The 17416-nt window shown below is 42.5% G+C and overlaps 1 protein-coding gene across 1 annotated transcript in view; it reads left to right on the top strand.

Annotated features, from left to right (window-relative positions):
- Angpt2 (angiopoietin 2) overlaps positions 1-17416 on the top strand; it is a 50707-nt gene that overhangs the window by 25154 nt on the left and 8137 nt on the right. Inside the window, exons 2-5 of the mRNA XM_051182082.1 lie at positions 1203-1358; positions 5196-5317; positions 9717-9949; positions 12394-12524. Coding sequence (XP_051038039.1) covers positions 1203-1358; positions 5196-5317; positions 9717-9949; positions 12394-12524 — 642 coding nt within the window. The remainder of the gene's footprint in view (positions 1-1202; positions 1359-5195; positions 5318-9716; positions 9950-12393; positions 12525-17416) is intronic.

Raw genomic sequence — 17416 nt, 5'->3', positions numbered from 1 at the left:
ACTCCTTGCTACACACAGACATTGGAGCTTTACAGCATTTCACTCCATATCACAGTGGAGGCTTCATCTTCAACTTTCATAAATGACCTGAGAACTTTAGGACTTTGTTAGTATTCAGGCATCTGTACTGGCCTTTCCTTGGGGTTCTGACAGGATACGTCCTGAGGTGCAGTCACTAAGAGCACCACCTGTCCCCCTTTAAAAGGGTCTCTCTCTCCTGCCACACCTGTCTCCAGAGGCCTGTCTCCCTTCTCCCTTCCCTCTTTTTCCCTTTCCCCTAATTTAAAAAAACAAAACAACCAAAAAAAAAAAAAAAAAAAAAAAAAAAAACCCACTTCATCCAAGCTCTGTCACATGGTGTCTTTCTCTTGAGTGTCACTTTTTAAAATTAGAACTGACATGTCACACTACTCAATAACCAAAGGACAATGGTCACCGAGGAGTGACTGCTAACTATCCAGAAAGCCTATGTGGAAGGGAGGAGACTGATGGACAGGGCAATGCCAAGAGCAAACTGTGGAAACAGCATACAGCTAAGAGTGAGAATCCATGGGCTGCATAGCACCCATCAGGAGACACAACATGAGGCCCACCAACAACCCTAACCCTAACCCCAACCCTAACCCTAACCCTTGAACAGAGAGGAACTCGACTCCTCCCATACCACCTTCTTACTCTTGAAGGCAGAAGGGAAGAGTCACTGGTCAGTGTTTTAGGAAGATGACTTTGATGACTGATCCGGTGACCCTCTGTAGAGACTTTCAAATTTAAAGGAAGGTGCTAGACTCAGATTTCATATTCAGTTAAATGTAAAAGTACTCTACTTCGCATTAAAAGAATGAAAATAATTTTTGTCTTTGAGCTATAGTTTGGGCCAATTAATGGCTCTCATTATCAGACTACCATTTGAAAAAGGAAATTGAATTTTTAAGCACGGAGTAATACACGCACAATGATGTAGAAGTATACAGCCTTATTTTTGAGGTGCTTGACTGAGCAATTGGAAATGCTAACTTATACAAAAGGAAATCGGTGTCCAAAAGGCCAAGTGTTAGGGTGGAGCATGAGCCCTGGCTGCTGAGCCTTCTCACCACCCTAAGTACAGTGTTTCAGAAAAGTGGCAAATAAATGATGAGTACTTAAGAACCAGGCTTCTAGCCATTTGACTAATGATGGTCTGTCCACCACTTGCTTGTTCCTAGCTGGAGAACTACATCCAGGACAACATGAAGAAGGAGATGGTAGAGATCCAGCAGAATGTGGTGCAGAACCAGACGGCTGTGATGATAGAGATCGGAACCAGCCTGCTGAACCAGACAGCGGCCCAGACTCGCAAACTGACGGACGTGGAGGCCCAAGTAAGTGACTGACAAAACCCGTTGGTACAGCAGCTGACAGACCGCGTGCCTGTGGCTGGCTGCATGGTGGAATAATGGAAAGCTAGACAGATGCTGGCTGTAGAGGAAGGCAGTGGCTTCAGAAATGAGGAGTTAAGGGACAGCTAGAACTTTGAGAAGACAATGGATTTTCATTTCCACAACTGAGGCTAAATTTATTTATTTAGTTTATTCAGGGGCTCTCCTAGCTATACACATGCTATCCACAGCTTAATGTGCTAAGATAATAAATGTTCCTTCACTTCACTGGCCTCTTCTAGACTCTAGGTGCTATTTCCCATTTCCAAGTTTTGCTTTGTATATTTGAGAACTAGAAACTAAGAAGCAGAGAGCCACAGCCTCGCTCTTCAATCTACCCCTGGAATTAAGGTAACTGTTAATGAAATCTGTGGGATGGATTCTTAGAGGAGTGCTGGCAGGATAGTGGGTGGAGGCCTGCAGTTGCACAGACAGGGTGTGATCCGGTGATGGGGGATGTCCTTCTGTATATACGTTTCTCTTATTGGTTGATGAATAAAACACTGGCCAATGAGACAGTAAGATAGGCAGGATCAGATTGAGGAGAATTCTGGGAAAGGTAACATGTAGACCACAAAGGAGTAGCAGGTCTGAGCATGCTCTGGTAAGCCAAGACCACGTGGAAATACATAGATTAATAGAAATGGGTTAATGATTAAGACAGACCTAGTCAAATAAGAAGCCCCAGTCATTGACCAACAGTTTCACAACTAATATAGTATCCATGTGCTTGTTTGGGGCTGAGAAGGGTGGCAGAACTAGGCTGGATAAGAAAACTCCATAACAATCCGGAGCCAAGATTCCCAAGGAAGAGTGAGTCTGGGCAGCTGCTCAAGCTTCTGCTTCCTGAGTCTCAATCCTAATTCTTGGAAGCATCAGAAGTTAGTGCCATCATTCTCTGAGCTATCTCAATCATTTAGAAAATAACAGAGGTCTCCCACTGTAAACCACCCCAACATTCAGCCCCACCTGCTGCTTGAGAAAAAGAGGACCAACTGCCAAACTTCACACAAGACAACGTCACTGCCATAAGAGAGACCAGTAGGCTCTCACGCCCGAGACACTGCTATCATGGTGACAATCATCCTTCAGGGTCTCTCTAAAAACTGGTTTCATAGAGAAAACAGTAGAGCAAGAAAGTTTATAAAAAACAAGAGTAAGGAAATATTTGCTTATCATCTTTCAACACTATCCAGGCATCTAGGAACAATATAAAGGAACACTATACATTTCCCACAGATCACAGGCACTGAGCTATAATCCTGCTTGTTAATGAGTGTTAACATGAAGAGATACAGTAATTTAAAAAGAAATAATGTATTTATGGATCAAGTCAATTGGTAACAAAATTGTAATGGTTATGTGACATTCTGCAGCTTTTCACAGTAACTCTGGGGGGGGGGGGGCTATCATGCTCTTCCAAAATGTCCCTTAATCACAGTATAACATTTCTTGTTTTTTTTTTTTTTTTTTTTTTTTTTTTCTGATACAAGCAAGAAAATAAAGTTAGGACACAGAAAACTATGCAAACCTTTGTGACATCTGGTGTAAGATCACAGGATTTAAAAAATGCCATTATGAAGTTAGACATCCTATGACTGAGGCTAACAGGAAAACAGGCCAGGAATGGAGAGAAAACAGCTGCAGAGTCCAAATAAACACATCAGTGTGGGTGAACCTGAGGAAGGACACATAGGCTGACTTAGGTTCTCAGTTCAGTTGACAGCAACTGTTGGTCACTTAACGGGTGGTACGGAATTAGTCCCATAAAACATGAACATTTCTGGTTTGATGCACAATTCTTCTAGACTGTCAGAGTGAGGTTATTAAACAATGTACGTACGAAGTTGAAGGTCTGAGGTCTTACAGCCATTATCTGACCTGGACAACATACTACCAGCTACTTAGAACCTTAAGGTCTGCCAAACTATACAACCCCCTTTGGAACGGTGAGATGGCTCAGGAGGTAAAAGTGCTTGCCACACAAGCATGAAGATCCCAGTTTGATCCTTTGAACCCACATAAAGCAAGCTGGGTGTAAGTGGTGCCCATCTTTAAGGTCAGTCAGTGATCTTAAGGCATGATGGCAAGCAGAGACAGAACTCCCTAGCTGACTGGGGGCTGACTAGGAGCCTGGAGCACACTCACAGCAGAAGCAAGATGAACCCTGCCTCAATAAGGCAGAAGAAGAGAACCAAGTCCTAATGGTGTCCTCTGACCACTACACGTGTGCCATGGCATGTGCGTACCTCCACACAGATACTATCCTCTCTCCCCTCATAGACACACACAATTCCTGTATCAAGAGGGTTTTATTAGCATCTTTTTCTGCCTCTCCTCAAATCTGTCCTCATTCTGTAATTCTCAAATTGTCCCATTCCTTAGCGAATAAACTGGTGTTGAATGTCTGTAAAGAGAAAACAGAGGCCAATACTGTGCTAGTGGCATTGCAATCACAGGCCAGTCCTTTGCTCATTTCCAGAAGCGTTCTGCTATGACCTCAGCCAGGCTTGACAAGGACCAGACATGCCCGGCACCTGCATGGTGAGACAGGCCAGGGCTATGCTGATGACAAGGACCCCCACAAACAATGATTCTTTTTCAAGGTCTCTGGTTGCTGGGCAACGATTCAGACTTCCATTAACAGGTGATATCACATCCTGAGTGACACCACACAAGGATGTGAGTAGTTGATTCTTCCTGCTGGGAGGCAGCCAGGCACCAAAGAGCCCACACAATGGGCAGCACTGGCTTCCACTGGATATTGAGATTTCATTATTCCCTAATTGGTCAGAAGGACTTTAAAACAGGAACAAGAAAAATAGAACACAAGAAAGAAAAGGCTTAACAAGTGGGTATAAGCAGGCTAAAAATGAGCTTTCACTTTCACAGGGGGAGCATGTGACTCTGTCCTTTTGTCCACTGACAGAAACTTTTGAGCAGAGGGAAATTATTTAAAATGAAATTATTAGGTTTATTTAGTTTGCATGCTCTCTCTCTCTCTCTCTCTCTCTCTCTCTCTCTCTCTCTCTGTAGGTTAAAGGACAATTTGCAGGAGTTTGCTCTATCCTGGGTAATGAACTTGGGTCACCTAGCTTGGTGGCCAGTATCTGTCCTTGCTGAGCTATCCTGCTAGGCTGAGATGTTTTTAATCATTTATAATTTTTGATCTATAAAGTGCTTATTTAGTATCACCATTTGCTCTGCTATATATATTACAGAAGCAGTGACATAGTATGTGATTCGATACTAGCTGTTTTCTAGAGTTGTTACTCATTTACTATGAAAAGACTTAAATGATAATATAGTTAGGTATGTTCTATGACACCAAAATCTTCAAGGACATAAAAAAATGTGCCAAACCTGGATGGAGTGGGGGGAGCACTCCAGGTTCATCCCTTACTGAGGAGCTACTGGCAGTTAACAGCTGTTGGGGAATGGAGAATCATTTTTCTTTCTTTCAAATGTGTGGGCACTGGAAGATCCCCCATGCTACGGCAGACGGCCCCATACCCAAACCTGTACAGGTAGCACTATTTGGACTTGGTTATTAAAAAGCAATTGGGAAGAGGCTCTGTTTGGTGGGAGAGTTGGAGGATGGGAATACAAACACAGATATGACCATGTTTTATGATATAAGACAAGAAAAACCATGTGTCTGAACAAGATAGTTGAGTTAATGAATACTATGCTTTCTGATCACCTGATGACAGAATCAGGAAAGGGCAATGCATTGTACTAATCAAGATGGTAGGCAGTGATTTTGTTTGTTATATGCAGGTATTAAACCAGACAACAAGACTCGAGTTGCAGCTTCTCCAACATTCTATTTCTACCAACAAATTGGAAAAACAGATTTTGGACCAGACCAGTGAAATAAACAAACTACAAGATAAGAACAGGTAATAATACTACAAAATACTTGATATTCCAAACTGTACCCTTTCTAGATATACAGCCTACCCATAACTATAAGCATAGTTTCCCCAAAAGGATGGATTTCTGCCTGGAACATATATGGATCAGAGCTCTGAGAACAAGAGGCAAGGAGAATCTAGAGAGATTTTCTACACTGACCTCAAACTACTGATTAGTCCCGAAGTTTGTTTTTCATTCTAGGCCTTTAAAGACTCTGGCAGGAACCTTCCAAATCCCTTAACATTATGCAGTTTAATCCACACAAAATACTAGTGGGGTTGTGAATTAACATTGTCTGAGGCTTTAATATCAGCTTGACCACATTTGTAGGTCTTTGGCTGGGGGTGGGGGTGTTCTCACTTTGTAATCCTAGCTTGCCTGAAACTTAACCTTGTAGACCAGGCTGGCCTTGAACTCCTAGAAATGCCTGCTACTGCTTCCCTAGTGCTGCCATGCTTGGTGGGGATGGGGATCTTGTTTCATGCAAGGTGGAGCACACTGGGGAAGCTGGAAGATGGCATTTGTTTCACTGTGTAATACTTTTCTTTAAAACCTATGGCGAGGGCCAGTGAGATGGCTCAGCTGGAAAAAGTGCTTCCCAGACCAATCTGAGATGCTGAGTTCAATCCCCTTCCTCCACACACAAAGTGTGAAGAGAGAACCAACCCTACAAGACTGTCCAAGGACCTCCACATGCAGCAGGGGCAGCCACCCATAGCTCACTTGCTCACACGCTAGCACCAGTAAACACCTTAAAAAGCTTACAACAAAGAGGAAAAGTGAATGCGAAATATAATTGTGTCAATATTTAAATACTTAAAAATCTCAACATAGTTACATGAATGCAAACTGTTTCCATATGGTTTTTTTTCCTCCCATGGGGGGGGGCACCAGGGAGTAGTTTTACAATATAGGTGGTGCTTATTTCCTTGTTTTCAATTGAGACTGCATCTCTCATGGAGAATGGTCCTAATGGTCCTAAGGTCTCACTCTTTATCCAGAAAAGGGGATGGATAGGGGCTCACATCATCCTCAGTGTTAATAAACACCAAGCTACAGTTATTATCTGGGTAACTAGGTTTACTTTGTCTTTTATTTATGAGCTTGAAGAGCAAATAGATTTCTTTTTTCCCCTTACTGGAACATTTTCTTTCCTATTTCTAATTTCCCCACTGCACAGTAAGGGAGCTTGAGCTGCTAGGTGAGATGCTGCAATCTTAGCTTCCCTTGGCAGGGCTCCTGTTGATACTGCTGATAGCACCTACTTGCTGTAAACACACCACCTCTTGGAAAGGCGGCACTGCTCAGTTTGTGGAACATACTCGGGTACTGATGACTGCTTCTTCCCAAGGCTTCACAGTCACATCAATATGCCCACAATGCCACCCAGTGTCTTCTCTGTAAACTCTGCCATCATTCAGGATGCATAGGAGATTGAATGTATAATCCACTTTGGGTACCAAAATCCATCAATACATAAGTCCCTTATATAAGACGGGACAGTTATTAGCCTGTAGCCTACATAAGCCTCCTCTATGCTTTAAAGTGTCCCTATGTTGCTTGCAGATAACACCTAGCATGATGTAACAACTGTGCTCACAATTATACTGTGTCATCTAGGCAGTAAAAAAAAAAAAAAAAAAAGAAAAAGGAAAAAGAAACAAAACAAAACAAAACAAATGGGCGTACAAGTTTAGCATGGGTGCCCCCAACCCCAAATAATTTCAATCCCAGTGTGGTTGAATCCACAGGTTCAGAGCTTGTGGCTATGCTGGCTGACTGTACTCAACGTCAGTGTTTGCCTTTTTCCTAGATGAGTTGGAATAAACCTCTCTACACAAAGTTAGCTGCTCAGGGAATTGCTTCGAGATACACAGAAACTTCCACTATATTTTAAAATCCATCTCAGGATTTGGTGAGATTTCTTCATGAATTGAGGTTCTTTACTATAGAGAACAGTTGTTTTCCAACCACGATGTCACTTGCTGTGGTTTCTAATAATTTCTGCTTAAACAATCCCTTGCATTCCACTCCTTATTTAAGTCCTTCACATTTCCCTCAGTTTAACTGACCTGGGCCAATAAATAATGTGCCTTTTCAATAAATCATTTTATGAATTTATGATTAAACCTGGAAGTGTCTCTATCAAAGCATCTTGCTTTGATAGCTAACATTGAAAAGGATCCCATGACTTGCCTCAGTGGGTGCTTCACAACCTGAACTGCTAAAAATCTACCAGAGGGGGCGCTGTGTTGGATGTGCCTTCTCTGGAACAGGTACACAAAGGCTGATTTACCTAAAATAAAAAAAACCCGTCAGTAACAGGGACCACATGGAAGGAACAAGAACCTTCCATGTGGGTACAGAAATTATCTTCTCTTTTGTTACAAATATGCGATGGAATAATAAAGTTTCCTCATCAAAACGTCATGAAATTTCCTTGATGACGTTAGCCCTTTCGATGGGTGTTTCCTGCCTTCAATTCTAAACAGCCTAAGATTTTAAAAAAACGTGACTGGGAAAAATATGTGCTGATTCACATTCCACAAATGACTTCTGAACAATCTTTAATAATTTCTTCAAAGTGAGATTGCTTTCTTTGTAGATTCAAGCAAAATCAAAAATCCTTATCAGGATCAGCATGTCTCCCGAGATCAACACTAATGCACCGTTAGAACCACCAGCTGAAGTTAAATCTACTATGAACTCTTCATTTTATCGTTCTCTTTTATTCTCAAAATAACTGACTAACTCTGGGGCTATGGAGCAGTGCAGTTACAGCGGTCTTCCATGAAGCACGTAGCCACTGATCCTGCACGAGTACAGAGAGGCCAAGGTTCACAGTTAGATTCTCCCATCTTCCGTTCATCTCACGGACAATAGCAGCTGCCACAGGCCTTTAATGTGGGACTCTGTTCCTGGAACAAGTTCATGATCTCAAACTCCCAGCATTTACATAATCCTATGCACTTGAAATTATTTTTTTTTTTCTAGTTTAATATTACAGGAGAAAGTTACAGTTAAAAGTTAGTATACCCTTACCTAAACCTTTGAGTGGTTATGTATCTTTATAAATTAAGATTAGAAATAACTATAAAACCACTAATAAAACATTTTGGGGCTTATATGGCATAACTTTATTAAGTAATTTTTAAGAGGTTTGCTCAGGCTGTAAGCGTTAAGCACCACCTATGTGAGACAGGCTGGCTAAACTTTGCAAAGAAAGGGATCCACATGAAAACAAACAAGCAAGCAAGCAAGCAAGCAAGCAAAGGAACAAAGGAACAAGGAGTTTAGAGTAAGAAAGATCTGCATTTGATTTGGCATCATCAGCCACCTGGATGTGTGTATAGGCATTTGATTTATTGTGTCTAAATTTTAGTTTTGTTCAGTTTACTCCTTGAACATGAGATGATAACGTTGATATTGGTAATCACATTTCCTAAGTGTCGACTACCAGTCTGTTTATACTTTTAAATGCACTTACTCCTCAGAGCAGCCTCATGCAGTGGACAATATTAACCCAGTTTACAGATGAAGGGAACCAATGCACAACTGGGAAAGTCACTTACACTCATAAAGCCAAAGTGCTAGGATTTAAACTTGTGTATAATATTTGCCAACATCATAGAAGAATATTTGCCACATGGTACTGAGAGAGTAGGTGCTGTTGTTGTGATTAATATTTAAATGAAAATAGTTTAGGAGAAAGGTAACACATGACCTGAAGGTCTAATTCAAACTCTCTGCTCTCATGAAAAGCTCTGTGAATATGGCTTGAAACAATGCCACCTTCCTGTGAGCTTGTGATTCTCACTGTCTATTACCATGGCCCAGTGTATTCTTACACAGGCAAAACTCTATACTCTGTCAGGTTTACATGCATATGCACACGTACACATATTCCTAAGTAGCATACTGTGGCAATTTGAAAGATTTCTTTGGGCTGTGAGAAATCTTCCCAGTTTAAAAAAATGTTTTTAAAAAATTTATTTCTAAGTATCTGAGTTTTTGCCTGCAAGTAGGCATGTGCATGCCTGGTGCCTGTGGAGGTCAGGAAAGGGCATCAGATCCCCTAGAACTGGAATTATGGAGGGCAGCTATGCTTACCATCATACATCCAGAGAATGGAGTTATAGGTACTTGTGAACCACCATAGGGCTGCTGGAAACAGAACCAGGTCTTCAACAGGGTGTCTAACCACTGAACCACCTCCCCAGCCCCCAAATCTTCCCACTTTATGAATCATTTTAACCAAACACCACCAAACAGAAATCCAAGAGATGGAAAAAATTATTGGTTTTGGAAATTAGGAAGCACTTGGTTGATGAGGCCCTGAGGCACCTGGAACTCCCTACACTTACAAACACCTCCCCTTATAAGCTTCCTAGAAAAGAAAGTGCTAGACATGGAGGACAAGCACAGTGTGCAGCTGCAGTCGATGAAAGAGCAGAAGGACCAGCTCCAGGTGCTTGTGTCCAAGCAGAGCTCAGTCATCGATGAGCTGGAGAAGAAGCTGGTGACGGCCACCATGAACAACTCAGTCCTTCAGAAGCAGCAGCATGACCTGATGGAGACAGTCAACAGCCTTCTGACCATGATATCCATGCCAAACTGTGAGTAGACCTCCTCACTCCTGATGACTTAGGATGGGCGAGCCCTCAAAACTCCAACATGATCTCTCTTAGACAAGAGTCTCAGTGCAGGAGTCCAAGCACAGAGGAGGAGGCAGAGAATGAGGAGGACATATATTATACTATCACGAAGCACAAACCCTGGTCTGTGTTCATGTGTGCACTTTCATGGGCACAAATATCCACATGTGTCTTGACCAGTGGTTCTCAACCTTCCTAATGCTGTGACCTTTTAATACAGTTCCTCATGGTGTGGTGACCCCAATTATAAAATTATTTTTGTTGATACTTCACAACTGTGATTTTGCTACTATTATAAATTGTAACATAAATATCTGTGTTTTCTGATGGTCTTAGATGACTCCTGTGAGAGGGTTGTTCAACTACCAAAGGGGTCATGACCCACAGGGTGAGAACCTTTGGTCTAGAACCGGAAGACAACCCCTGGTGTCATTTCTCAGGTGCTATTCATTCTGTCTTTAGGGACAGTCTCCCAAGGGAACCTGGAGAGCAGAGTAGGTGAGGTTCACCGGCCAAGGAGCTGCAGGGATCTCCTCATCCCTACCTCCCCAGCACTGAGATTAGAGGTGTGTGCTGCAATGTCTGGCTTTGTTTTGGATGTGAGTTCTAGAGATGAAACTCAAGTCCTCATGCCTGCAAAGTGAGCCTTTACTGACACCTGCCACTCCAACGCACAGAGATAAGTTTGATTCAAGGCTGCGAGGTTCTCATCTTGAGTTAGTTCCATCATCAGTCAAATGGAGGAGGCTGGCAAGCTATTAAGCTATAGTGAATCTTTCATTGGTTTTCAAATGGGCAAACTGGCCCTGGGCCCAAAGGAAGGCTAGAGACACAAGCGAGAGTCCCCTACTCCCTGTGGCTGGTGCACAGTTGGTACCAAGGTGGCACTAGCTCCTATCTCTGTCCATGCTCTTAAACATATTTAGCCTTCATCATTACCATTTTACTGTTAGATTCTTTTACTTACTGGGGGGGTGACGGGTGGGGGAGGGAAGAAAGGAGAATCTTCAGTCATTAGTTAAACATGGAATGTTCCATCATTGTAGTGTTTTTTTGTAGAGTTTTTTTTTTTTTTTTTTCCTAATTGAATTTGACTTCATTCTTACGGTGGTTTATTTAATGATGTCCCCTCAGCTGGTGCTTGTGAGGTAGAAATGGCGGGTGGGTGAAAAACGGAAAGTTGAAACAATGATGGCAGAATTGAAATCTGAAGGAATTTCATAAGCCTACAAAGTCTGGGCTTAAAGAATTTAAACACATTAGATAAACAGGCATTGTGCTCCTGCAAAGATGCAGACTATTATGTCACATTTACTGACCTCCCAAAGATACTATGTATACACATTCAATATTGGATGTCTATGTGGATATGGTGCCTGTAGAGAGGTGTGTGTGTGTGCGCAAGGAGAGGTCTGGGGAAGATGCTGAGTATCCTCCTTCAGCATTCTCTGCCTTCTTCCCTTGAGTCTCTTATTGAACCAGAGCTAGGCTGGCAGTTAATGAGGTATAGTAATCCTCCCATCTCCTAGCCCCAAGCATTGGGGTTACAGGTATGTGGCAGCATACTGGGTTACAGGTATGTGCTGCCACACTGGAATCCTTCCCGCCTCTGAGATATGGTCTCTGGATGTTTGGGAATGCACTCTGTAGACCAGGCTGGCTTTACCACAGATATCTATCTACCTCTGTCACCGGAGTGCTGGGATTAAAGGCATGTACCACTGACCGGCTCACGCCGGGATTTTTATATAGGTATTAAGAGGACTAACTTTGGTCCTCAGGCTTGCTCAGCAAATACTCTTACCTAACACTTTTTAGCCCTCCATTTAATACTCTAAAAAAGATTAAACACTTACATTCAGACATAAAAAGAACAGACAGTGTACACTCTGACTATTAGGACAATGAGCTAAAGGGATTCGGGGGATGGTGGAGGGAATGCTGTTTTAGGTGCTCAAGTCTGGACAAGAAAGATTTTTTTTAAGGAGTGGTTTATTACAGGTCGTTATGAAGTACCCATATTACACACAGCTGATTTTAAAAGGGAGTAAGAAGTTAGCAAGATGGCTCAGTGGGTAAAGTACTTGCCTCCAAAAACCTAAGTTAGATTCCTAGGGCTAACACAGTGGGAGGAGAACGTACTCCTGTAGATTGTCCTCTGTCTGCCATATGCACGGGATGGCACATACATGTGCACATATGTACACACACAAACACACAAGTAAATAAATATGTTTGAGCTATTTGTACGAATTTTCCAAAGTGAAAGGAAAGTGTGCTTCAAGAGTAACTCTGGGCATGCACAGCCTGTCTTGCTTACATGAGAACAAACGGCTAGGTCTTGAATTACAGGCTTCTCTCCATTCACAAACCCCTTTAAATGTCCTGCTGCTTTTTAAATACAGCTAAGGGCTCTGCTGCCATCCCCAAAGAAGAGCAAAGCACCTTCAGAGACTGTGCGGACGTCTTCAAGTCAGGACTCACCACCAGTGGCATCTACACGCTGACCTTTCCCAACTCCACAGAGGAGATTAAGGTAAGGAAGGGTATCCTATGGGAGCTGTAGGGACTCCCCTACATCACTACATCCCCTACCCCTGAGTATCCATATCTTGTGCCCTTCCCAGGCATACACAGAGAGCTCTGTCACTGCCAGCCATAGAGCATGGCCCTGCATCTCCACCTCCCTCTACAAGCATGTTCTACTGAAATAATGCTCACATTCAGGTGTTCTATTCCCCCAACCTCCACTGCAGGTGATGGCATCATCTCATTGATTTTAATGAATGTATTGTCTCCGAACTGAAGTTGGATTAATCAGAGTCTGTCTTTTAATCATTTCTCCAAGGAATAACTACATTCCACTTTGGAGGGAGTTCACTGAGAATACAACTGGTCAGAAGGGACTAATTTGCACACACTTCCCTTCTTGTCATATAAACTGTAGAAAGCCGTGAACTTAGCAGCCAAAGTTTGATAAAGTCAGTCATTTTTTCTGAGGCTGACTTGTGCCCAGAGGTGGTTCAACACTAACTTGGTAACTGAGACCCTCTTTCTCAAGACACTCCTCAAACTAAAACACTTTCACTGCTTTGAAAAGTGTCTTGGGCACTGCTGTTGTTTTAGATTGCACGTGGGCTGAACAGAGCACATGTCACCAGGTCGCCAACACCTCTACATCAGTCTTGCTTCACACCAGGGTGCTGCTATCTTCACTTTGGGAACAACTCTTTCTATGTGGAGTTGCTCACAGGGCTTCCAGGAAGTCCGGGCCTCCACAGCTCATAGCGGAAGACTATGACCCCATTCAGTGTGGTCCCAAAGACCCAAGCACACTGGCTAAGGGTGTAATTCTTTTTCATCTTATATGGGGAAGTTCAGTATCTGTTCTATCTGTGGAAAGTAGACAGAACCCCATCCCTGTCCAACAGGGCAGGTTAACACATAGGCAGGCCAGGCCATCCACAAGTGGCCCGGTTTACTGATACACCCCGAATAAGCCCTGGGAGATTGTATTTCAGAAAATCACTTCCGGTAGCTTCTCTGAGAGGCAGAACAGCATTACACAAGAACCAGTGTGAAGGGTTATGTGAAAGCTGGACATCTGTACACGCTTCATGTTGATAGGTATAGTTGTATTTAAAAATAAGAGTTGCTATTCCCCAACATGACTCCAAAAAATTCATGGGATGCTGTGTCAAAACGGAAATTTCAGAGGCTCCTGGAAGTAGTATCTTTTTGAACTCAGTATTATCTTCAGAATTTAACATGCTATCAAAGAAAAATACTAGCATTTAAGTGTTTAAAGATGTGGAATTTGAAACAGTAACATACACTTTGATTATGAATTAAAAAAAATAAAACTGTGCTATTTAGGATAATACTTTCCAAAGAAATCTCTCTAATTCATTCATGCTGCTTTAAACCAACCCTGAAAATCAGTTAATGTCCCTGGTGGCTTAGAAGGGGAGCACTGGAAGGAGAGAAACTGTAGAGTTTGCTGCAGATGAAAAACAAGTAACCCCAGGCTGAGCGTCTCTGCTGCATCTGCAATGCAGCTTGCAAGACAGTTCTTTGCATTCAGCTGTCTGTCTCCAGATACCTGCATGATCTTGGCCTGCAGTAGCACCCAGAATGGATAGAAGCTGAGAGCCCACTGTGAAAACTCCCAGAACTACACTGTCACAAACTCACAGTGCTCTAGGGATGCCCTTCTGGGTTAGTGCCATCTCCTACCTAACACCATGCTTGACAGGCACAAAGATGGAAAGAGCCTGTACTTTGGGTTATGTGTCTAGGTCATGCTTAGAGACAGATTTATATTCCTTTTAGATATTCACAGTAAAACTAAATCCATTTATACGGCAAGGGACAGTAAGTTTTTTTCACAGCCCTAATTTCTTTTCTAAAATACCTGGCCTATGGGTGGTGTGATGGCTTAGTGAGTAAAGTGACTGCCCTGCAAGTCTGATGGCCGGACTGTGCTTCCTGAATCACAAGATGGAAGGAGAGAATCAACTCTCAGAATCGTCCTGACTTCTACTTACATGCTTCCCCTTCACACACAGACACACATAGACAGACAGACAGACAGACAGACACACACACACACTAATAAAATAAAGTTCTAAAAATTAAAATAACTGGCCTGCATTGCACTGTTATCTCTAAACTTCCCTCCAGACTTGGTGTTCCATAAATGACAATGTGATCTTGTGTTACTGATCTGTCACTCGACCTTGCAAGGTATGACAGTCAAAGCATAGCACCAGAGACGGCTCTGGAAAAAATAATACATGGAGCCTACATGAGGGGTCACAGCAGCCACAGTCATCTAATGCAAAGGAAATGTCACTCACATCAAAGGCTTTAGTATTACAACATTATATTTGACCAGTTTAACTAATTTAAGTGCCTAGTGAACCTCACCTTTACATTAGGTTTTCATGGATGTAAGATACACACTGTAAAAGGGCATCCGTGAGAAGTACAAGCATGTATGTGTTTTGCTAGTTAGAAGCACAATTGTTTCCTTCCCTCGATTTCTCAGACTTCTGTTGCTTATGGACGTCTGCTATTTATTCACCTCACCAAAGCCCAAAGCAGGAGCACAGCACTTAACTCAAGCATTACTTGCTGAAAAGCTTTGGGCTTTGGGTCCTCGTGCCAGGCTCAGGCACGCAAATCAAAAACACTAAGCGCCCTCCAGGTTTGTTGTAATGGAAGCAGGCATGCCTTGCACAGAGTACTGCTGCCTTTCAGATCTTGGTCTGATCCTTGCCATATTTTCACTGAACATCTCCTGGCTATGTGGGTACTCTACCAGAATACTATCTTTTTTGCAAATTTCACAACCCAGTGAACCATGACGCTCTGTTTCCCACAAAGGCTTTGTTCTTCATTTCTTAAAAATCTGGGCAAAGTTATTAAGAGAATGTTCTAGTAACTTTGTCATGGTTACTAATGGAGTCAAAGACAAGAAAAACGTGGTTCATGAAATTTATTCATGTACTAGCAGTGATCCTCAAAGCTGGGAGTCTTGCTTCTGACTTCCACAAGGCAAAATGGTTTCCTGCACAGAGGAAGCCTGCTTTAAATATCATCAAGCAACTACCTCCATTGTGATAATTTTGACACCAAGGAATTGGGTATTATTAGAACTAGGGTGGGCTCACTACAAACACTTCTTCTCACCTACCAATGTGTCACTGAGGATGCTGGGGAGTTAATTCTGTGCATAGCCACTAGGTCCTTACCTTAGTGTAGCTTGTTCAATCAGTGTTCCAAGTAGAGTTTTAAGGTGACATATTGACAGAATGGCCCAGCTATGGTCAATTGGTTGATCACAGGCAAATAAGAGGAAGGGCTTCTCATGAATTGACTTCAGTGTGGATCTGGGATAAAGGACTTTTGTCTATTGTCAAAAGGTTCAAATTTCTCTGCTTGGGGCAGCATGATGTCAGGGAAAAGATATGACACAGGAATTAAGGAGGCTGCCATGTTCGAATACTTTTCACCACTACAAGCTGAATAAATGACCAAATGAACCAGTGTTAAGTCAACTGTTTCAAGAGTTCATAGTGGTGGTGAGATTGCAAGTGACTCATGTGAAATATCTGGCAGATTGCATGCAAGGGACTCAAACAATCGTGGTTAATTAACAAAAACAGCATCAGCACATGGTAACAGCCAGGGGGTTCCTAAAGCAGATCTGTTATGTCTATTCGTATAATTTTACTGAAGACATAATCTTTTTATGAATAAATATAATTTTGTTAAATCCATGTACCTTTCTAAACACCAGTCATGGGGAAGGTGACATGAGCCCAAGGTCTTCATGGAGAGGTAGAATAGTGCTGGAGAGACACCCCAACAAAGCAATCTATTAGAGGTATCAACGTCCATGAGTGACAGAGGTGAACGACATGGCAGACCACATGGATTCCTTGGGGGTGTGGTTCCTATTAGGCAGTATCAACAAACAGGACGAGAGGCTCTCATGAGTCCTTTAGCTCTCATCCCCAGGATCCTAACTCACAAATATAGAGTAGCTATATTTAGGCTAAACCTGCCAAGATAGTCTTCCTTAGTCTCCACAAACCATGGTACTCAAAAGAGGAAGAATATTCATAACTGGTTGTGAACCTTAATATTCCCACCATGTGTGCTGTAGGAAGTTATCTTATTCTCTGGAAAACTTTTTTTTGGGGGGGTACTGCTGCAACCTTATAATTGAAAAGTATTTATATAATCTTACTTTCAAGGGTTGTTAATTATACAATAAAACTCCAGCTGAGCTGAAATTAAGCATGCAAGTCCAAAGAATTTTGTGTTCTGAACAAAATTTTTTAAGACCACTGAGGCAATTTAAAAGCAGAAATAAAACACTGGGGAGAAATGCCATGGGCAGCGAAGGAAGTGTGCAGAAGCCTAAACTCAAACCCCAGTGTCAGCGCTGTCTAGCCAAGCCAGGTCACATGGTGCTGGCCCTCCACAAGCCAGGAATGCACCAATAAACAGGCTTTTCCCCTCACACAATGGAAGCCCAGCAGCTTCAAATCATGAAAAGGTGAGGAGAGTTTGGTACTGTGTAGTGATTTAACTGTTATTCTAAAGGATGGATGTAGCTGGCAGTGAGGGTTGTCAATGCTGGGAACACAAGTCTGTGGTTTTCTACGTGTTAACGATATGGGATTTGGAGAGAATATGACAGTCTCCCAACAATAAGGAATCACTCCCTAAACCAACTATGGGGTGGGACTCTTTAGCCAGAGCACACGATGAGCAGCAAGGCCAGTTTTCACCAGCGTTGTCATGTGATTCCATTGCTTGCTGATCATCACCATTTTAAATGCCTCCAGTACACACTAACAATGGACAACAATTTACCCCACAAGTTATCACAAAGCCGTCTTGGAAGAAGTCATT

The sequence above is a fragment of the Phodopus roborovskii genome, unplaced genomic scaffold, assembly GCF_943737965.1.
Source record: "Phodopus roborovskii unplaced genomic scaffold, PHOROB, whole genome shotgun sequence".
In the NCBI taxonomy this organism is placed as follows: Eukaryota; Metazoa; Chordata; class Mammalia; order Rodentia; family Cricetidae; genus Phodopus; species Phodopus roborovskii.
The sequence above is the reverse complement of the archived record's forward strand: the minus strand, read 5'-3'. Positions and strand labels throughout refer to the sequence as shown.